The sequence below is a fragment of the Lissotriton helveticus genome, chromosome 4_1 (assembly GCF_964261635.1).
Source record: "Lissotriton helveticus chromosome 4_1, aLisHel1.1, whole genome shotgun sequence".
In the NCBI taxonomy this organism is placed as follows: Eukaryota; Metazoa; Chordata; class Amphibia; order Caudata; family Salamandridae; genus Lissotriton; species Lissotriton helveticus.
Window position 1 is genome coordinate 1,928,637,088 of NC_136063.1, and position 22,777 is coordinate 1,928,659,864.

The 22,777-nt window shown below is 42.4% G+C and overlaps 1 protein-coding gene across 1 annotated transcript in view; it reads left to right on the forward strand.

The window, feature by feature from the left end:
* The window catches only part of HTATSF1 (HIV-1 Tat specific factor 1), a 312,441-nt gene extending 293,135 nt beyond the window's left edge, over nt 1-19,306 (forward strand). The window contains exons 8-9 of the mRNA XM_078688603.1: nt 15,267-15,404; nt 18,787-19,306. Of these exons, the coding sequence (XP_078544729.1) occupies nt 15,267-15,404; nt 18,787-19,155 (507 nt within the window). The 3' untranslated portion in view covers nt 19,156-19,306. The remainder of the gene's footprint in view (nt 1-15,266; nt 15,405-18,786) is intronic.
* Nucleotides 19,307-22,777: the final 3,471 nt, after the last annotated feature.

Here is a 22,777-nt window from a genome sequence, read left to right on the forward strand (position 1 = left end):
TTGAATTGTGAATAAACTTTATTATATTTTTACACTTTGCTGCAAGATGTCTGTAAACATTAAGGTATTCCTAGAGTTAAATAGTGCAGGGCACCCTAGTTACTTCCTTTATTTAACTTCAATTAGTCTTTAAATAAATGCTTGCCCGTTGATTTAACATCTTTTTGATGTTAGTGCTGAGTCAAGTAAACAGCAGCCCAGTGCATGTAAAGGTCAGGAGGGCTGCAAGCCCCCACGGGCTGTACGTTGAGTATCACGCACTGGAGGAATATATCCCTCCCGCTAAACGGGACTCCCCCAGTGATAAATTGGACATAATACTACAGGACATACGTGACTTCCAGGGCTGCCATAGGACACTGCATTGGCACACTAACAATGGATCTTGGCCTCTTCAGCAATGACCACCAAATGTTAGCTGACCGGGTCAAGTCTGCTGAAACGACGTTGTCTTAACAAGCTCCTTGACAAGTGTCACACACTGCTGCTGTGGAAGTCCTTTGTAGATTGCTCACTGCCTTACAAGATAGGGCGGAATGCAGAAGTACTCCTTTCCTCCCCCCACACAACTTGCATACTTGAACCGTATCCTATGCCCTCTAACTTTATAAGCGGCAGTCATGAATGTTACATAATGTTTCCTTGGAGAAGAGAGATAGATGTTTCAGGAAGTGCCCGTCCTTTGGGAAATGGGGATAATCGGTAGGTTCAGATGTCCTTTGCGAATGGGGAACCCATAACCCAAAGTCATGTTTCACAAGAGGAGACGAGGACAGAGCTGAATTATCAAGTTTTGTATAGTTTCATTATGTAAAACGAGTCCGTGATCCTGGAGTAGTGCCTTGGGTTTCTTTATTTTGTTTGCTTGTGTCCTTAATTCAATGAGATTTTTGTAGTAAGAATCACAAGCTCTTAGAAAACACTGAACATATGTTTCGCCCACTACTTGGCATGCAGGCCTGGGACTTTCTCAAGGCTGATAGTGAACGCATAAGATATGATATATGGATGATTCATCAAAATTTGATTATCATAGAGTCATGGGTACCCGTAAATGTCTCCAAGTGTATGGTCGTTAGAAGACCATATCCACTCGAAACAGAAGAGAAAAACACCATGATGCATGAGGGGACAAGGAGGGTATAAGCATAAGATAACACAAAAAAATAAAGGTAATAAGACAAAAGGAGTTACTTGTGAATTGCAAACACAAAAAAGGATAAACAATGTCACGTGTAGATGACCAATAAAGATTTCATATTGAATTGTGCGACCCCATGTAAAGCATTCATGAAACACACGTGTTTGTATTCACCATTGTTGGACGCCATATTTAACATATTGCAAAGGACAATTCCATAGTATTCATTTGATGAGACAGATTCATGTGTTGTGCAATCCATAAATGTAACCAGACAGAAATATTTGACATGCATATATCAAAGAGTTTGCAAGTCACAAAAGATAATTGCATAGTATTAATTTGATGAGATGGATTCATATGTTGTACATTGCAGGAATACTATCAGACAGCGATATTTAAGATGCATTTATCTAAAAAAAAAAATCATTTAAAAAGAAGTAAAGAGGTACATACAGATTATCAAAGATTGGTTAGTATCAGCAGGGTCCATGTAATGTTAAGGAGTAAACAAATGTTAAAAGCCTTTAGGTGAATGAGTCTATGAACCATGCCAAGTCTAACTGTGCCGCACCCTATATGTTCAAGGAAGTCTAGTGCAGAGGAACATGAAGTGTATAGGTAGCATGCTAGGATCCATGAAAATACAAGTACAGTAGATAGGTACATATGGAATTTCAAAGAATGGTTAACTATCAGGAGTGACCATGTAATAATCAGGAGAAAACAAACGTAAAAAGCCTTTAGTTGAATGCGTCTATGAACAATGGCAAGTCTAACCGTGCAGCACCCTATATGTATAAGGCAGTCTGGTGCAGAGGAACACAAAGTGAGCAGGAAGCATGCTAGGATCCATAAGGACATTTAATTATGCCACAATGAAGGGGTACTTAGAGATGATGAGAACCCAACCCCTGTGGGTAAAGAGCAACAAAGGACATTGGTGCCCCTAGCTCGATGGGCCGTGTTTGTGGTGTTATATTAATAACTGCAAGTTTTTACAGAATCTTGCCGGTAAGTATAAAGCTTGCATGTTTCTGCCTATTTTGCTATATCCTAAATGTTGCTAGAATGGAAAAAACAATATTGATGCATCATGAGTCAAAAGAGAGACAACGGTACCGACCTAGAGAAGACTCTCTGATAAAAAGTAAGGGTACCTGTATTAAACATGACTTTCAGATGTTATTCAGGGGCCCGTTAAGGTGCCAATGTCAGTGATTTAAATATCTGGAAGTATGGAAAGGGGGATTGTAAAAGCATGCCGATATAAAGGTAATGAACAAACACATAGCCAGGTTGGAAAGATATATACCTCCTGCTACCTCAAGAAGAAAGCCCAATGTGGTCCGTAGAATATCCAGCAGTGTTCTTCCAGAATTTCAAAGAAGGGAGGTGGAGGACCTCAGAATTTATATGAACTCTACTTCTGGTGTGATGAGCGGAGTGCATAATTACATGCAGGGGTGCACAAACAATATTGTAGAAAGTAAAATTGTAAGGCGGCAAGCGGATATAGTGTGGCGGTGCCAATCAGTCACCCTGTCCATAAAATGATTCAAAAAATATGCTTCTGAAGTAAATACTCAAAGAAGCAAAGTGAAGAACCTCAGAAGTTATAGGCACTAAACTTTCAGAGAAAGGAGTGGAATGCTCAATTACAGGTGGGAGTGACAGTTGCGGCCTGCTATGTTGAATTCAGTTTTAATTGGTGCACCCACACAATACGATGGAAAGTAAAGAGTTGGTAAGCTGATATGGTGAGGCTTTGACAAGTTTCCCACTGCTTTTAAAACGAGCAGAGATAAGTGCTCAGAAAGGTATGTAAGTATAAATAAGAACTCTCCATGATAGGAAGGCCAATGCTTATTAAGGGCATGTAATGGAGTGGGAAAGCAAATAGAGGGCATATATGCCGGTAAACCATATAGCGATATGATTCCCATAACTTGGCATGGGTAGAGAGATATTTGGCCTGCGGCAGTTGTAAATCATGAAATAAAGCATCCATACCACCTGGGTACAGAGGGGGCAAGCTCTGTATAACCTAGAATAGTACTCTTGGAACGTTCCATTAATATCCATTTGATTAGTACAATGAACATCACATAGCTTGACCATGGAAAGGACAGGCGTCGGCGAGTGGACCAGCCGAATCATACGGGCTAGCAATGCATCCGCCTTATCACCCTCCGTATGTTGTCTCTGGGTGTAGGCAGTATAATTGAGAAATCCCATAGGGACAAGCTAGGTCTTCCCCATGACGCATGACGAGTTAAACCACGCTGTAGAGCTTTTAGCCTGTAATAAGACACATGGGGTTGATGGTTTATCCCTCGAATTTCATGCTACCTTTGCCACCGTTTGGTTCCTCAGCTGGTATGTCTTTAAATGCCTCCTTGGAGGAGGGTGCCCTACCACCTTCTACCCGCCATATCTTGGTCACGTACCTTCATAAGAACGGCCCTAATCCGGAAGACTTATCTTCTTAAAGACCTCTGTCTCTCCTTACTACTAAGTACAAAATATTGGCTATGGTGCTGGCGGGCCGCCTCCTCCCTCTACTTGATCCACATTGACCAATGTGGATTTTTGCCACAACGGAGTACTTCCTTGAATATCCGATGTCGTTTTCAAGTAATGGGGATCGCCAGAGAGCATTATCCATTGGCGGGTTGTCTTTCACTGGGACTTCAACAAGCATTTGACACCTTGGGTTGGGAATATATGTTCCCTACGCTGGCTAAATTAATTCTTCCTCCTGTGTTTATTCACTGGGTCAAATTCCTGTATTCCAACGCCGTCGGGAGAGAATAACCAGGAGAAACATTTCATCACAGTATCTGATATCTTGCGGGACCAGACGGGGCTGCCCCTTGTCCCTCTTGCAGTTCATTCTAGCTGTGGAGCCCCTGGCGCAACACCTCAGACAGATGGATGGGGACTGGGGTATCCCACAGGCCCCACAGACCCATGCGGTCTCCATGCATGCAGCCGATAATATAGAGTACACTCAGGACCTGGGGACTGACCTAACGCCGATATCTCAAGTGCTTCATTTATTCTTAGAATTGCCTGGCCTCTACGCTATACTACGTCTTATGCTTTCTCTTTCCGGTATACTCTGATCCACGATGCCTTGCCTCTGGGTACATGGACTGTCCAGGTAGCACATCATACATTCTGATATTTGGGTATCCAAATATGCAGATCTGACACAGATTTAATGAATGGGAATTTACAGAAGGCCTTCTCCTCCTTGAAGTCGCAATTAAAATGCTGGATTACACTACCCTTGTCGGTAGCGAGTCGGATTACCTTGTCTGAAATGGTAATGCTACCCCAACTACTCTATTATTTTGTTATTCTACTGGTGATTGGCCCAGCAAGCATATTTACGACATTAAACTCCTTGTTTATCAATTTGATTTGGGGCACGGGGAGGCGCTGGGTTGGATTATCAAAAATGCAATTGCCAGCGTGGGAGGGTGGAATGGATGCTCCGGACTTCATAGCAAATTGTTTGGCGTGACAGCTACAGTGGTTATCCCACTGACTAGCGGGCCTCCACCTCAGCGAGATTGGATGCAGAGCAAGTATGTGGCGTTTCGGTACATTTCACAGATATTACTACCAGGAGTGACACAGCCCCCTCCTCTTCCCTTATTGCGTGGCATTCACTGTTTCGTATTGGTGGAACGCTCTCTGATATGCAAATTCACCCCCACATTACAGCCCCAAATATACCATGCTGGGGCTTGTCCACCGCTATGGGTGGGCTCGAGTTCTCTACCATTGGAGATCTCTTTGCGGGAGGTACACTGATTTCTCATACAGAATTCACTTAGCTTCATGGCCTCCCAAGTTCACACTTTTTGACTCTTACCACCATTCTACGTTTTCTGCACTCACTAGACACCAGCGAAAGCACAGCCTGATACACATCCCCTGATTCAGGTGGTACATGAAATGGGAACAGGTGGATATCTGGTCAAATTGCTTTATAGGGATGCACATACCCATTTACAAGTAAGCCTGGGCCCATTTCAAGCACAATGGGAAACACTTGAATCATGCCCTAAATGATAAGCATGGCAGGTTCGCCTCTAATATCTCAGTTTGGTTTCTCGCAGTTCTCGCTTTTAGTTTATTCAATTCTCCTTCTTACACAGGGCCTATTTGATGCTTCTGACACTCCATAGGATTTTCCCCACATCATCACCCAATTGTCCTAGTTGTAAGGGCGATACTGCAGAAGTTTTGCATACGTTATGGACTTGTCCCACGCTGTCTTCTCACTGGAGGGAGTTGGGAGATGTCCTCTCAAAGGTTACTGTGCTCACTCACTGGAATGCAATGGAACACTGTCTCTTGGGCCTCTACTCATGGCCCAAACATTTTAAGACAATAGTGTGGAAATGTGCTTTTTTTAGGGACACACTTGCGCAGGGTTCTCCCTTCTCTGTCCATGGGTCCTTAGACTGACAAAATAGAGATTGACACAGAAGCTGAAATTCTAAATAACAAGTTTATTCACTCATGATTGAGACCATGTCCATACAACACCCTCAAGTGTACCAGGAGGTAGTGACTTGAATACACAGACCATGGTGCTTATATACAGAATTTTTGCACTGGTAAGCATGTAGTTACAAATAGAAGGTACAAGCCTACACAGAAATAGTTACAGCCAGACATGGGCAGATGAGTAATCACTTAGTCAGCAAAGTGGGAAGGGGAACAGAACTACTTACAGCAGCCACAAATAGTTGACAGTTACATCTTTAACTTGATGCATTTCAGCAGCTACAGGCCTTTTCTCAGCACGTGCTTTGCTTTGGCTCAGTACAGAAGGAGTTAACTAAAGTTGATGACTCAAGCAGAATAGAAGGGCAAGCAGCAGTGAAGATGGAAGCATTACATAGCTAACAAAATAGATGCCACAGAAAGGATGGTTTCAGCTTATGCCAACAGAGATTATCTGCGATTTCCACAACGGCCCTTTTAGCATATGCTGAAGACATCTTCCTATACTTGTGAGGCAGTACGGAAAACATTGTGCACCTCTATCTGCATTCATTCAGTAATTTTTTGGTCCATTGCCAAGCGAGCATTTATATTTTTCAGCATATTGTTTAGTCGGCATACACGAGGCACAGGTAGAAATACAGAGAGAACAGAATTGAATACATAAGCAGAAATTGAGAAGAATCGCAGGAAATATACATAGAGCTGACAGTCATTTCCATCCCCTTACAGTAAACATGTTCTATAGCCATCAAGTCAAAGTCCAAGTTCCTGAATCCTGATGGATTTCAGTGGCTATTTTGTGCATTTTGGAAATTGCATCAAAAACAGAAGGGGCGTGGTCAGGGATGTACACACAGCAGCTGCTCCCAATGATGCGACATGCTCCACCACTGTCGGCCAGGATGACATAGCGGACCATCCTATTTTGGAGCACCACAATTCTCACAATTTGTAGTTCTTCTGTGATATTTCCAAGTGCCATGGCTGTCTGATTGGTTATAGCCTCCACAACATGTGTCAAAAGCCTTATCTTTCTGCTGTTTAAGGCGCACCAACAAAGAAGAATAGTCCCGAATTAAAGTCAACGTACTAGTGCAGTGCAGTATCAGTTTGATCCACCTCATCATTGTTTATTGTCCTCTTGAATCGGCTCTTAGAAATGTCATTATACAGTTTATAGTAGTTATGGTAGTATGCAGGTGCCAAAAACACTGGTGGTAGCAAAAAAGACACAAAGCAGCTACCTGACCACCCAATAGGTAGGTGGTAATAACCTTTACTTCCACAAATGAAATAGGTGTTGTGTGAGAACTAAAAAGTACTATTGTTTATTCCAGTAATGTTCAACATTATAGTACAGTCACTTTTTCCCACAGGAATACTGCCAGTACTGCTCACACAGAGATCCGCTCGAGCTCTAGTAACAGCAATAACAGGAGGCCCATTTCCCCTGATTATTCGAGTGTTGGGGAAAACATAGCGCGCAGAGGAATTTCCTTGACGATACTCCTCCATTTCCAATACAGCTCATATAGCTTGGAGATCTCCTTCCTCATCAGGGTAACACACTTTATTTAACTGAAAGTTTAGTCTTCCTACATCAGCATAAGTAATGTTAGCAACTTCAGAGGCCCACAACAATGCAAACCCGGCTCTGTAGGAGCCATTATGTGAAAACTGCATGGGAATAAAATGCGTTCCTCCCTGTTCGAGGCATATGAGCTGCAGATCTCACACTGTGCATTAGATCGCCACCTGGTGTTGGACTCGGATGATTACATGTTGTATTCGTCTTGGAAGAAGTCTTTGTAGTCACGAGATAGGTGACTCCTCCCTTGGACGATAGTGCGCATGGGCATCGACTCCATTCTTAGATTGTTTTTTTCCGCCCCTGGGTTCAGATGTAACTTTTCCGCTCCGGTTCGAAAACTACTTTCTAAGTAGTTTGACGCGTGAAAAAATTACCTCAACTATACCTAACAACTTTTGACATTCATAACCATCGACTCGACCTCGTTACCTCGACTCCAGTCGTCGACGCGGGCCGTCGGGCCTATCCACGCAGTGATGCCTACAGCTCATTGAAAGGTCTCCGTTCAAGAAATGCCCCCAGTGTGGAGCAAAGTTCCCGCGCAGTAACCATCACAGGGTACGTAACCTGTGCCTATCACCGGAACACGATGAGTCTAGCTGTACTGCCTGCGCATCCTTTCGATCCAAGAAGACAATTCAAGATCGGAGGGCCCGTCGACACATCATGCAGAGTTCTGCTCTGGAACCGGTCGACATCTTCGACGAGGGTCCTGATGTCCCGAAGGAAGATTCCGAAGATCTCCAAATAGTATCTGAGGCAGACGACTCTGATGACTCCATACCTTCGGGTCAACTCGTGAGTACTACGGCCCCTGCCTCATCCCCATCACCCAAATCGAAGGCAAAGGTCAACACTACACCTCCGGGGCCCAGTCACGACCGAAAAACTGCTTCAGAAGCCCCGCCTTCGAGCTCGGCTCCGATAAAACTCTAAAGCCTTCTGGTAGCTTGGGACCGAGCAAACCGCATGTGCCAATACCTCCAGCTCCCTCGGCACCGAAACCGAAAGAAGTCCTGGTTCCGAAATCCACTCCGAAACCGTCGACTTTAAAAAAAAAAAAAAAAACGGCTCCGAAAATAATGAAGCCTGCTTCTGACACTTCCAAGCCAACAAAACCAGCTTCGACTCCAAAGCCAAAATCTTCGGAACCAAAACCTATGCCAAAGGACTTTAACACAACTCCTAAGGCAAAGGACAAAGTGAAGCACCAACTACGATCGGAACTGAAAAAATCGGCGCCTAAACCTGTTTCTGATGAAGAACAGCTTTTTCAACCTGATCCTTCACAATAAAAGATATATATTGACCCAGAAACTGGACATGTCTCTGCTTTGCCACACAGGAAGAGAAAGTTAGATACAGCACCTACACCTCACGTGCCTGTAAAGAAGAAGGACTCCTCTACATCACCTATACACCCTTCTTCTCCTATATCTCCCTCTCTTCCATATCCTCTTCCTTCACCACCTCAAAATGCACCCCCTCATTTTTCACCACAACATACACCTCCTCATAATGATGATAATGATCTTATAGGAGGATGGGATGACCCAAATGATCCTTTTAACTACCCAGACCAACCAGATTGGGAGTACCCAATCCAACCAGATGCACCAGATATTCCTGATCCACCCACATATCCATCCAAACCATCTCCACCAGAAGATAACATTGGTTTGACACTTAATCAATAGAGCTGCCATCTATCATAAAGTCACAATGCATTCAGATGAGGCAGAAGAAGATTTCTTATTAGACACTTTTGAACAATCACAAAGGTCAGTTCAAATATTACCAATGATCAAAGGTGTCATTAAACATGCACCAGACGCGTTTAAGGATCCTGTACATGCTAGGATCATAAACCCCAGAATATAAAATAAATATAGACCTGCTTCTACTGACCCTGCATATATTAAGGGACAACTACCTTTGGATTCCCTAGTCGTTTCCAATGCTAGAAAACGAGCAAACTCCCAAACCTCAGGGGAAACAGCACCTCCTGACAAAGAGTCAAAGATGATAGACGCTTCAGGCAAGAGAGTAGCTGCCCAAGCCAGCAACACATGGCGCATAGCTAATATACAAGCCCTTCTTGCAAGATATGACAGGGCTCACTATGATTAGCTAGAAACATTATTACAGCATCTACCTGACCAATACAAAGCACAAGCAAATGACCTTATCCAAAAGGGTAAGCTAATCTCTATTGCTACAATCAAGTGCGCGCTTGATGCAGCAGACACCGCATCTAGAGCAATAAACACTAGTGTCTTCCTTAGACACCACACATGGCTAGGCATCTCAGGATTTAAGCAAGAGGTGCAAACTACTATATTAAATCTGCCATTTAACCAACAGCAGATTTTTGGTACAGAGGTAGACAGAGCATATGAAAAGATGAAAAAAGATACAGATACTGCCAAATGTATTGGAGCCTTGCAGTCCCCACAAACATGAGGTTCCTTTTGTCTCTACTTTTATAGAGGAGGCTCCAAACAAGCTGGAGCCGATAATTCAGCTTCCTTTAAAAACAATACACAAACATCCTCCAATAAAGGATACTTTAGAGGAGGCTACAGAGGCAACAACAACAAGGGAAGAGATCGAGGTAATAACAACAATCAAACCTCTTCCACCACTAAACTGTGACTTCCTTCTGCTCCCCCAACAGCATTCCACTCCTGTAGGGGGGAGACTAACACAGTTCCTACCTGTCTGGAATTCCATCACAACAGACAAGTGGGTAAGACAGACTATGCAGTATGGTTACTGCCTAGAACTTACAGCTACCCCTCCACATACACCACCTAGACAGCGTCCAATGTCCATGGAACATCTAACACTGCATCAACAAGAGGTTCTCTCATTGCTGCAAAAGGATGCAATAGAGTTAGTTCTGTTGCAACATCAAGGAACAGGGGGTTTACTCGATCTATTTCCTAATACCCAAAAAGGATGGCACACTAAGACCAATCCTCGACCTAAAGCCCCTCAATCTGTATAAACACTCAGATCATTTTCACATGATCGCTTTACAAGTGCTACCATTGTTGCAACAGGGCGATTTCCTCACCACACTAGACCTCAAGGACGCCTATTTCCAAGGACGCCATTCCCATACATCCTTCTCACAGGAAGTAACTCAGATTTGTACTAGAAGGACAACACTATCAGTTCAAAGTCCTTCCATTCGGGGTCACAACTGCACCACAAGTGTTTACAAAGTGCCTAGCAGTAGTAGCAGCACATCTCAGAAGACAACACATTCACCTCTTCCCATACTAAGACGATTGGCTCATAAAAGCCAAGTCATTCAGTCAGTGTGTCCAACACACATCTCAAAGGAGAAATAGGCACACTCATCACTCACCCTAGAATAGGGGTCTTCAAACTTGGGGGCATCAAGTGATCCTGGGGTGTAGGGAGATGGGGGTACAAGGCTCTGGCCAAAAGAAGCATTATGCTGATAGCAGTGCTTTGTTTTAAGCGGTAGGGGAATAATGAGCTGCAGTAAGCCACTTTGTAATGGGCCATCACTAGCTTCTTTTGTCATTTATATCCTAGCGGAAGTATATATCAAAAGGAAAGGGTCTCCAAATATTCTTCAAAACTCTCAACACCATTTCTAATATTCACACTGTGGTTTCATACGTTTTACATGATGGGAAGGCCTTCCTGACCAGAATAGTATGTTTGGAGATCATGTATTTGGTTGCATTTTTCAAAAGGTAACCGAATTTAACTGCAATATTTAAATATGTCTAGTGTTTAAGTAAGTGAACATGTTTAAACATTACCATCTTAATGGGGTCATTGTGAAAACTCTGAGGGGGCCCTGATGAATTTGATTTCTTTACGGAGGGTGGGTGGGGGCTCAGCATAAAAAGATTGAAGACCACTGCCCTAGAATAATCCAAAAGATGGTTTTATGTTCCCATATGAATTTCAGTGAAGTTAGAGACCCTCAAGAAAGAAATTTACTTACATGCTCTACACAGATACGGAGATTGGAATGTATTATTTAGGCAGAATCTATCTGAGATTTCAGGAATTCAATCTGCTTTTTGCTTGATTTGGAAATAACAACAAAGCCATCCTGTACGGTTTAGACCCAGAGCACAGAGAGCAGATGTGGCATGTATGCATACAGGTCCTATCCTGGACTGTAGCAACTTGAGTTGCTGATCCTGCTTTATCAGCACAAATATTACACTAAGTAGAGGGGTGGGGTAGAAAGTTATTGAAGATCTGATCTCATGCAGCTGCTTGCTTAAACCCACTTCCTCCACAAAGCTGAACTTGAGACTGTGCAGTGCATTGGAATCTAAAACGGAGCCACAGTATAAAAGGTCAACTGTTTTGTAGTTCCAGTAGTCACAGATTCATGTGTGTCCCACCCTCGCCCCCCATGTTGAATAACAAAGTACTCCAGTTTTTCACATGCCGAGTCCAGGGCAAAAAATCCCATTCTGAAGACAGCACTGCTTCTTGAGGCATTGTAGGACGCTGGCCGATATTATACTGGAGAATTTATTACTGACATGCTGTGGTATCCTAGGTTATAGAACCATCTCTACCAGTGTTTCTGTAACCTAGGAGCTTGTGGTTCTCTAGGCAGACTGCAACTGAAGACTGTTACTTTGGCAGCTGTTTCATGGAGCGCTCCTGTGGATGATGTCTACATTACTGGAAACTTAAATAAAGCATTCTTAAAACTCTCTACCATCGACTGGATCTTCATTATTACACATGCCCATTGTTGACTTCCACGATAAAAAAGTTTTTAAAAACAAGAGCTGTTTTCGTGACCCAGAGGGCATAACCATATTCCCCTGGTTGATGAATCATGGCAAACCCTAGGAGCAGGAACAGGGGGTGGTCCTTTTCCACACAATCATCTTGCAACACAATCATCTTGCAATCCATTAGCTAGGCTTTATTTTCTTCCAATGCGAAAAGAAAGCCAGCGTGACTCTGACCCATATATTGCAAGAAAAGCAACTTTCCAAATATAAGTCAACCATAGTTTGATTTATTAAGTCTAGAAAATATTACTTTTTCCAAACAAAAGTTTTTAACATATTGCTTCAAACCATACTACACGACAAGCCCCATCACTGACCACGAGGTCACCAGTGTCTTCAAGAACCTTAAACTTTACATTTTATGTACATCACGCTGCTTGAGGGCTCACTCTTGCAGTGTAAGGGTAAGATTCTGGGTGTCTATTCTGAAGGTCTAATTTCTGGCGTGCCTCATGTCTGTAATCAAGACTGAAGTTTGATTGGGACCAAGATTACAGAAGATACCTAGCATTGGCAAAGCCATTAGATCGCACCTTTGGGACCTAATGGTTTTGCCTATTTAGGTAGGTGTGCAGCTGCAAAATGGCGTAGGAGCTTTTATTTTCCTTTTTATATACTGATCGGAGTAGCACAAAAACATGTTTTTTAGATGTGGTTGGGGTGAGCAATATGGGGGCGAAGAAACATGAAGCTGAATGAACACAGAAGCTGAGGTGGAAGCAGCACAAAGGGCTTTGGTGGGGAAAGCTGTATGGAGGGCAGGGGGAAGCAAAACGAGTGAGGGAGGAACATGGAACACAGTGGGGGGAAGAAAAGCACACAGGCTAAATAAAGGAACTTGGAGCTTTCAGGAGGAAGCACACTGGTGCGAAAGGAACGCGAGTGGAGAAGCAACCTATAGCGATCAAAGCACATAGCGTGGTACGGGAGAAGAATACAGGCAAGCAAGAGCAGCACAGAGCACGGCAGAAGGGGAGGGAAGAGCAGCACATGAGGGAGGCAGCTGGTAAGCACGTTCTGTTTTGGAGTTTAACCAAAAACAAACAAAGTAGCTCTTCAAAAGTGAGCAGTGGAACAACACAAGTAATGTGTCCATGCTCCTGTGAAGGGACAAACAAAAAGAAGAGGAAGTAAAGCCCACACAAGGTGATGAATCAAAAGCAAACATTAGTGACAAGAAAGCCAAACAGTGGCAAGCAGTGGGGAGCCTGTAAGTCCACTGTAAGCAAATAATAGATCTTTTCACCAACGGACCTCGAAAGTATGTGGTCTTTAAAACTTAAGATGATATGTACAGTGATAAGAGTATTTGGGATCACTCTGAACTAAAGAACCCTCAAGCTTAACCAAAACAGGAAAATACAAAAGAACCTCGATAATTCAACCGCTGCACAGCTGTTTATAGGCAATCCCTTGTGAAAAGAAAGCTTGTAAATATGTGGCTCAGTAAACATGCTTTCCGTAGTCGATTTGAGTTTAATCAATTTGTTGAAAGCTCTGATTGTATGAAGCACCCCGAGGCTTCAGGGATATTGAGCTAAAAAAAAAACAGTCCAGTAACCAAATCAGCTTGATATTGCACACATCTTCAGTAGCTAAATGGGCTTAAAGAACAATCCTTCATGAAAGCTTTACAGTTTCACAGTTGTTTTGGAAGTGATAGCGAAAGACTTCTGCATATACGTTTTCAGTCACGCAAACCTGGGAATGTATTGTATTGTTGTTTTTGCCATGCTGTAAAAGGCTCTTTCCAAACTTTTAGCACTAAGGCCTTCATCTTTAGATCATTAATAATTTGTTGGCTTCCTGTGCATCCTTGTGGCCCTATTCAGAAGAGACCATTGTAACCAGATGAACATTTAGAGTAAGAGGATGTTTGGGCGTCCCAAACCGCACCACCTACTGGCTGTACCGAAACGTGGAATAATGCACTGGATAAAACATATGAGAATGTTAGTGCTATAATAGTTTATCGCTGCCTGCAGATAGACTTTCTAGTTTTCTCGGTCAGGTGTGTAGAAGTGCTGGTGTTTGGGGCCTGCGTCTTTGTGCTGCCTTACATGCTACTCATGAAGTTCACTCTAGCTTCTCAATGTTAGTATGAGGCAACAAATCATATTAGCCCAAAGCATAGTGTGACCAAATGATCTCTTCAGAATCAAGCCATATTGTCAAAGACCATACCATAACCAAGTGGTCCCTGTCTGATTCATATAATATTGTCACCTACCATATTGTGACCAAATGATCCCCATCAGAATCATGCAGTAATGGCGCGTAGCGTGTGAGCAAAGATCATACAATATTGGCACCAATCTAAGTGTGAGCAAATAATCCCCTTCAGGATCATTTAGTATTCACATCAATCTTAGCATGAACAAATGGCCCCGTAGGATCATGGAATAATGGTCCGACCTTAGTGGAAGTAAATTACTCCAGTGCTCAACGTGAGCCAGTGGATGCAGGTGGGGCTCTCCTGCCCTCATTTTTGGTAACCCGCTCTTATCTTTCATCAGCAGACTTTGATCGAGAGCAAGAGAGAGTAAAGGACAAAAGAGGGGCAGAAGGAGAAAGAGAAAGATGATAAAACTGAAAAGGGAGAAAGAAGGAATGGATAAGAACCTGCAAGAGTGAGATGAAGAGACAAGGAGTGTATGGTTGTGGATTAAAGAGGCAGGAGGTAGAATCAAACTAAGCAGGTGTATTATTCGGCACACTGCCATACAGCAGCACAGGCACCGTGGGCTTCTGAGCAAACCTAGGACCCAAGCACCTATTGTTTTACAAATTAATCACTGATGACCCCCCTTCAATTTCTGTAATTTTGGCACAGACCTCATTCCCAGCAAGGGCAATCGGTGCCTGTGTGCATTGGCGGAAGAATTTTAAAGATGGGTGTACAGGTTTATGATCCTTTGCCCACATAATTAATTGCAATGTACCTGTTAATCACCAGGTAACGTTTCCTTTTAATATATAGACACAGGTTCAGCATAGTGTAATGTGTAAAGAAACCTTAAGCTTGTCCTGTACTTTCCTGTGCACATGAAGTTACCAGTTTGTGGTTTTCTGAAGAATCTATGTGCAGCATGAATACGATACAGTTTGATGCTCTCCCCAAATAGCATAACTTGAAGATTTTGCTGGACCTTTTCTCACAGTCATTGTGGACACATCATTACTTGTGTTTCAGAGACATCCAGATGGTGTGGCCTCTGTCGCCTTCAAGGAGACTGAAGAAGCTGATCTGTGCATTGCAGCGCTCAATGGAAGATGGTTTGGTGGCCGACAACTCTCTGTTGAAACGTGGGACGGTGTAACAGATTATCAGGTACTGAGGCAATGACATCCCTGCTCTTAACAATAATCAATACAACAGTAACAAATTCCATCCAGAATTAAACAAATGAAATGTAGTGTCTATGTAAGCGGTACAACAATTCTTTAGATTGCATTGACTAATTCTTTTTTAAATTATTATTCTAAGTTCCTGCTCTTGGGACAATTTTCTCCTCCTAAATTTGTGCCATAGTGTTATCTATCCCGTTAGCCAAACTCTAAATCAGGCCCTTATTCTGTTTTCCTGTCTAACTAATTTTACATTATAGCATCCACATATCTAAGCAAAATGGATTCCGTTGTTTTTAAAAATACAAGTTGCTAAAGAAAATGCACTGCATAATTGTAGTTATCCTGCATACAGCTAATCCCAGATTATGCTTTTAAAAACAACCAATTTCTTTTACGAATAGAGCGTATGCCTGTACATGTGCTGCTGCAATTAGTTAGTTGTGCCCTTTTCCGGTAGCATCCAACAATCCTTGCAAACGAGCATAGTTGATCATCGCAGTAGTAGATTAGATTTTGGGTTAACTTTCCTGCAACAAACATTAAAAGTATTTAAGAAAACAGAGAAGCTTCTAACAAAAATAATTGCTAGCCGGAACTAGACAATCATATTAGGAGTAATTTGTGTTTTTCCTGGTTAGCTACAGGATTATATTTGGTAATTTCTGTAGGAAGCTAGCTCTGTATATACTATACAAAAAGGAGGTATGGTGTGCACAGATTCCAGTGGAACCCCAAAGGTAGGCAGAGGTAAAAGTAGATAGCACCTTACCCTCTATTTTTGGTAGTGTGGGCAAGCAGTAAGGCGTTATCAGAGAGTAGTGTTAAGCATTTGCTGTACACACTTAGGCAAGAAATGATGTCATGCACCCAAAGACTGAACTCAGACAAATTTGAGTGTATACAAATATTTAGTTAGTTCATATCTAGAACCAAGCCAAGCCTGGTGTAGGTCAGTGAAATAATGCTTTGTAAAATCTTATGCAGTGTTTTACAGTTGTATGCAGGTTCAAATGCAGTTGGTTAAATTACAGTTAAGTCAACAGTTCGAAATTACTTTTTAATTACTTTACAGATTACTGTCTACGTTACTTTTGAAATTGCTTTTCAGATTACTTTTGCTAATCTGTATGATAGGCCTAGATATCACACTGAGACATCTCCTTGACAAAAGGTGAGTAATTCACTTTTAGTACATATGCATTTTTTCAGTGTTTCATACATACCAACTCCACACTTAAAACAATTTTTAAGGAAAGCAGTCAATGCAATCCAAAGGAAACAAAGTTAACGGTTTGCAGGTAAGTACTTATTTGTGAGAGTAGGTATTCTGGAGTTTGAACCAGGGTTCCCCCAGGGCCAAGAGTACACTCTTAAACACCCTCAGCGGCACTAGGGTGGCCGTGTACAGAGTGCTGAGGCCCAATATTATCCATTGAGGGCCTCCGGTTGGTGGCTGCTCACGAGCAGGCAACAAGGTTGTGGGAACAAAGCTCCTGGTGTTAGGCTTAGGGCAAAGAGGGGTCTGAGTTAGCACCCAAAGTACACCTGCAGCAGCGCAGGGGCGGCTGGGTACAGAGTGCTGTTTGGGCATTGGGTGCCCTGTTGATTTTAATGGGTATTCTCCGGTTGCAACAAAGAATGCAGGCTCGGGATGAAGATCTTCTGGGCCACCAGTTGGAGAGGTAAGTTGGGATGCCTGCGGATGCTGGGACACCGTCGGTTGGGCCATCCAAGGCAGTGGGACGTCAGGTGCAGGGGAGTCTTTAGGCGTCAGGTTTTTCTTACCAGCTCCGATCGGTGGGGATCCTCCAGAAAGAGGCTTCAGGCTTCCATTGGAGATTCGAGGCAGGTCAGAGATCACCAGATCTCAGGTCGGGATCGCCGGGGAGACCTCCTTGTGGTGTTGGGCAACTCAAACTCAGGCTGTGGGCGTCAGGTGCAGAGTAGTGCAGACTTGCGGATTTAACCAGAGCCAGAGTCTGTGGGTGAGCAAATCCGGTGCTCACATGAGACAAAGTCTTGGTTTCGGAAGGCAGGGCAGGTCCTTTGGGTTCTTGAGACTGCTGGGTCCAGAACACACTAGGATTTCGCTGGAGCAGGTTTGAGGTGGGGACAGGCCGTTAGGGTTGGGCCAAGTCAGTGGATGTCTTCCTCTTGTTAGTTCAGCACGGCTTCTTCGGTCCTTCTTCTTCTAGTCGGTTTTTGTCTGAAGAGGCAAAGTTCAGGGTTGCCCAAAATTCTAGATTTAGGGGCTTTACAAGTAAGTAAAGGTCTGGATCAATGGGTCATTTTCTTGGGGTGGGTACACCCCCTATTATGTCACCCTCCAGTGGGAGGGGGGCATATGTCTCTCAGGTTGTCTGGGTCCCCCCACCTGCAACATGGCGGGGACCGAGAGTTGTGCTTCACCTCACTTCCCCCACCTAAGGGGTGGGGTTGGCAAAGGTGGGCACACCTCCCTTCCTCACTTGGTTTTCCACCAATTCCCCTGCCCAAAGTGGGGGTCATAACCAGTGGAGGCCAGATGTTGGAAGCATCAAATGGCTGGGGTAGCTTACAAAAGTAGCAAGCCCTTGAAGCTTCCCCTTCGTAGGACCTGCCCATCCTGGGAGAGGAGGCTTGGCACCTCGTCCCGGGGTGTACATTGTTCCAGACCCCCGAGCGTAGCAGGGTCTCGACCCAGGGGTCAAGAAACATGTCTGGTGGTGGCAGCTGGCGAGCAGCCGCTCAGCCAGGACACTAAAGTTAGGTCGTTTTTCAGGGGGCATCTCCATCATCAGATCGCATGATATACATATATATATATATATAGCACATATTGGTAAATGAGAATAAGCATAAATATATTTTCACTCATCAGCAATTACAACTGAATATCAACAATTGGGGTCTTATGTCATAGTGAGTAGACAAATTCCATGATGGTGATCTGTACTACTAAAGCCTAAAAAGTAAAACGTGACAGTGTGTTGCTAGATGCATTTGCAAGTTAAACACCTGCTTAGACGTTGTGTGTGATCTTCCACTTGCTACTCAGGCCAAGCCAAACTTTCACTCTAACATGGTCAATAATCTGAGTTCCATTATATTAAGTAGCAGAAACCTCTGTTATTTACAGTGCCTAAAAATGGAAAAACTACAGTATTGAACACTATGTTCTCCCAGATTCTGTAAACACTTTGGAATTATACAATAGTCATACATGCAGTCCCCAAATGCTCTTAATCTAACAAATAAAAGGTTTATTTATTTCTATTTTCAAATGCTTATACATAATCTGACTTGCAGTACTGAACACATTACAGAAAGTGATGCAGACCTTTTTGTTCATGTAGTTCATTTTGTCACTTCTTTTTAAATAGATTGAAGAAACCTCCCGTGAAAGAGAAGAAAGACTGAAAGGGTGGGATTCTTTCTTGGGTGCCAATCCTGAACAAAAACCAAAGGAGAATTCAACTGCTCCAGAATCTTCAGCAACAGCCATCCTGGATTCTTCCACAACAGAAGTCCCGAACACTTCACCAACAGCTGTCCCAGATTCTTCAGCTACTGCAACTGATGAAGCAGCAGCTGACTTACAGCATTCAGTCAATGAGTGTAAAAAAGAAGGCGATGTGACCAACAAAGTTAATGATCAAGAGAACAATGGGGAACATAATAACCAAGATGGCACTCAGTCCACTGACAGCAGCCTTGCAGGAAGCGACGACGATGAAGTAGCACATGTCTGACATACAAAATTGTGCTTTGAACATCCGCGATTTTCAGATTGGATGAGCTTCTGAATTGCAGCTGACAGAAATTTGCTTGTCTTTTCAGACTGTATTTTTGAGAAATGCTTTATTAATCCACAATAAATGTCCTGTGTTTTAATTAATTTAACTACCACTTTTATTGGGGAACATTTCATCAACCATATATGACACTAGTACCTAGTGCAAAACACCTCATTTCTGTCTGCTGAATGTAGTCCATCTTCTCATGATCCATGGATACCCCATAATCAGCAGTTAACGGTGGGCGATATAGTACCAGCAGGTGTCATTTATACAGAATATATATATGTAGTGTGTGTGTGTAGATTTGATGCATATTTTTGAGCAATATATGTGAAGGTACCTTCTTAGTATTATTTGCTCCTCCTGATTTAATATCTGGATATAACTGTGCATACAAAAGTCGCATCTGGTGAAAATAGTCTACTATGGACACATAAACATAGCAAGCCTATCCACATTCAGCCCTTGTTTCTCTTTCCAGGCTGTGCACTAATATTTGTAAATCTGAATCCTTGTTGTTCATTGCCGACTATCCAATATTAGTGGACTTGCAGCATCTTTCATCTTTTTGGATGCATGGAATTGAATATTTTACCAGTCCGAGATTGTCCCATTTATTTTTTTTTTTTTGTTCTAATGCAATTATTAGGGCACTGGTTCATGAGGCAAAAGATGTGGATATCTCTACCCAAATTGAAAAAACAAATTTAATACAATGATTCAGAGAAATATTTTTGTATGTAACTCCTTCTCGGATACGCAGTTTCACTGTGACATGTCACAATTCCAAAACATTGGGAAGAGAGCACACAAGAATGTAAAAAGAAATCATGTTTTCTTGTTGGGAATCATATCCTGTCCTCCTTCACAACTCATCCCTTCCTCTTTGAAACTGGCAGTATTCATGCAGATTCCCGAGGAAGAACTGTTTGCTATGGTGCCAGATATATGAAGCATTGCTTTCAACCCAAGTCTGGCTTTCCCATCACAGAACCGCTTATGGCTGTGGCTTTCCAAAATATTAGTCTGAGGAAATCCTAGACCTCATTGTTCCCACTCAACCACCACTAGAGCGTTGAGGTGATAGACACTGGATCAGAATGATTCTAAGGTTCCAACCGCTAATTAAAACATGTTGAGAGTATCACATTCAAATGAAAACAGACAGACTCTACTTTTTAATATTGTAAAGAGATAGGTGTTGGCTGTATTTACAGGTCAAAGACCAGTGTTTGACCGCCAAAGTCTTGTTAAGGGTTTTTGAATCTGTGTATAATGTTCAATCGCGTGGGATGTTGTATGGATAGTATGCACCTTTAATCATACATTTGCAGGCAATACATCATTTATTCCCATTACTGAGTGGTGAGAGAATGTACAGAAAACTATTTCTCACCCGGCAGTGACACTAAATCCATATCATACTATTCATTTAAATGTGTTTTGCACCACGCAGAGTATGTTTCCATCTCATAACCACTTCCTAAGCAAAAAAGTTGTGATGTGAGAATTAGGAATGATAAAGGTTTTATACAAAGCCATTTGTGATGTATGATGGAACACCAACCATTCGTTCACTTCAACAATTCTACTGAGTTATTTCGGGTGGCACAATTGTTCTAGTTGTACAAAGAAACACCTGACTAACCAAATGCTGGTGTCTGGTATCTGGTATTCACTGTCAGTGCACGCTGGTTGCATTCTTGACATGTTTTATGAACCTGATGGAAAGACCTTCATAAACAGCCAAAGTGTGCCAGAAAACGTGTGAGGGAGTACATTCATTTCTAGCTTGATATTTATTAAAACGATGATTTGTTATGGAATATATTGATGAGACTTAGCGTGATACTGAGCAAGGCGTACTTGAATGTTTCCAGTGTCCAAAGAAACTCAAACCATGAAGAGAATGCTTTCTCAATAGAAACTGGTATTTATGATGGTCAGATACAGAAATATAGGCTTGGCTGTTTTTCATTTCTGAAATGGATTTTGTAGATTTTCAACAAATTAACAAGGGTCTTTACAATAATAGTTATGAACGTTGTCAAATCTGATCAGTGGGACAGTTTAGTCTGTCTGTTTTTTTATAGTACTGTTGTCAGATACCCCTTAAATGTTCCTTTGTGGCTCAAAGAAAGTGTTTTTGGTCACATAACTAGTAGCTCAGTCGGTTGTACTTTTGCCTCGAGTTAGAGCAAAAGGGATTTCAAAGCTTGGTCTGTCCTTGCTGCAGATGAGCTGGTTGACATGCGGATTCAATTGAAAATGAGCAAATGTGGAAGGTCTCAATTTTAAGGATGTTTTTGCCACCTAAAAACCACTTAGCTAGAGCTAAAATACCATAAACACAGGCAAAATCCTGCTGCTGATTCACAGAATCATTGAAATTGAGATCATCTGCGGACACATGGGGTTTCTCTCATGGAAATTACACCAGTATAGTGTAATTTCCTAGTGAGCAAATGTTTTAGTCAGGCAAGACTTTGTGAGCATTCTTGAAGCATCCACTAGCAGAAGTGGTGAACACCAGGTTTGTGGATATTCAGCAATAATATGCTCATATATGCAATCCTAGCAAGGACAAGGTGGACGCTTTTCACGGATAAATTGGGTAGGGAGTTCTCCCGCAGTTAAGGGGTGTGTAGCTGTACCAGTTTTCCGTTTTGATAAAAAAAAAAACATGCACATTTACTTTTGCGTTGTCTTTCTGCAAACGGAAATGTACACCTTTTACATTTCTCTATGTAAAAAATATGGTTTTAGTACTCGTGCAAATGTATAATTTTCATAAATGTCCAGAAGTACTCCAGAAATTCTTTCATAAAAGTCAGACATATATTCTAAAAGTAGGAAAACAATTCCATCATTTTAAAGACGGGAACCTTTCTGTACGTCTTTGAGCTAGATCCCCACCTGAAAAACTTGTTGAAAGTTTAATATTGTTTTTAAAACTGGCTTTTATGAAACTCATGTTACAAGTAACGAGAAATTAATTATTTTTTCCTTGCTGTTGGTGATAGAATGTTTGCTGGAAAAGGATTGTTTATTCGCAAAACAGTGTTTTCTGGAAAAGGATTGCTTATTCACAATACTATATTTGCTGGAAAAGGTTTGCTTATCTGCGATACAATGTTTGCTGGGAAAGAATTGCTTATTGGCGATACATTGTTTGCTGGGAAAGGATTGCTTATTGGCGATACATTGTTTGCTGGGAAAGGATTGATTATTGTGGATACATTGTTTGCTGGAAAAGGATTGCTTATTGGCGATACATTGTTTGCTGGAAAAGGATTGCTTATTCACTATAGAATGTTAGTTGGAAAAAGTATTGTATATTCGCGATACAATGTTTGCTGGGAAAGGAAAGAATTGCTTATTGGTGATAAAATATTTCCCTGGAAAAGGATTGCTTATTAGTCATACAAGGTTAGCTTTAACCCCTTCACTGCGGCAGCTATTCCGCCGCAATGCTAAGGGGGCGGGGCGGCCGCGCGGCGCTCCCGTGCTCGTGACGGAACCGCTCCGTCAAGAGCCTCGGGTGAGCTGTGCGTTTGAGGGAACGGTTCCGTCA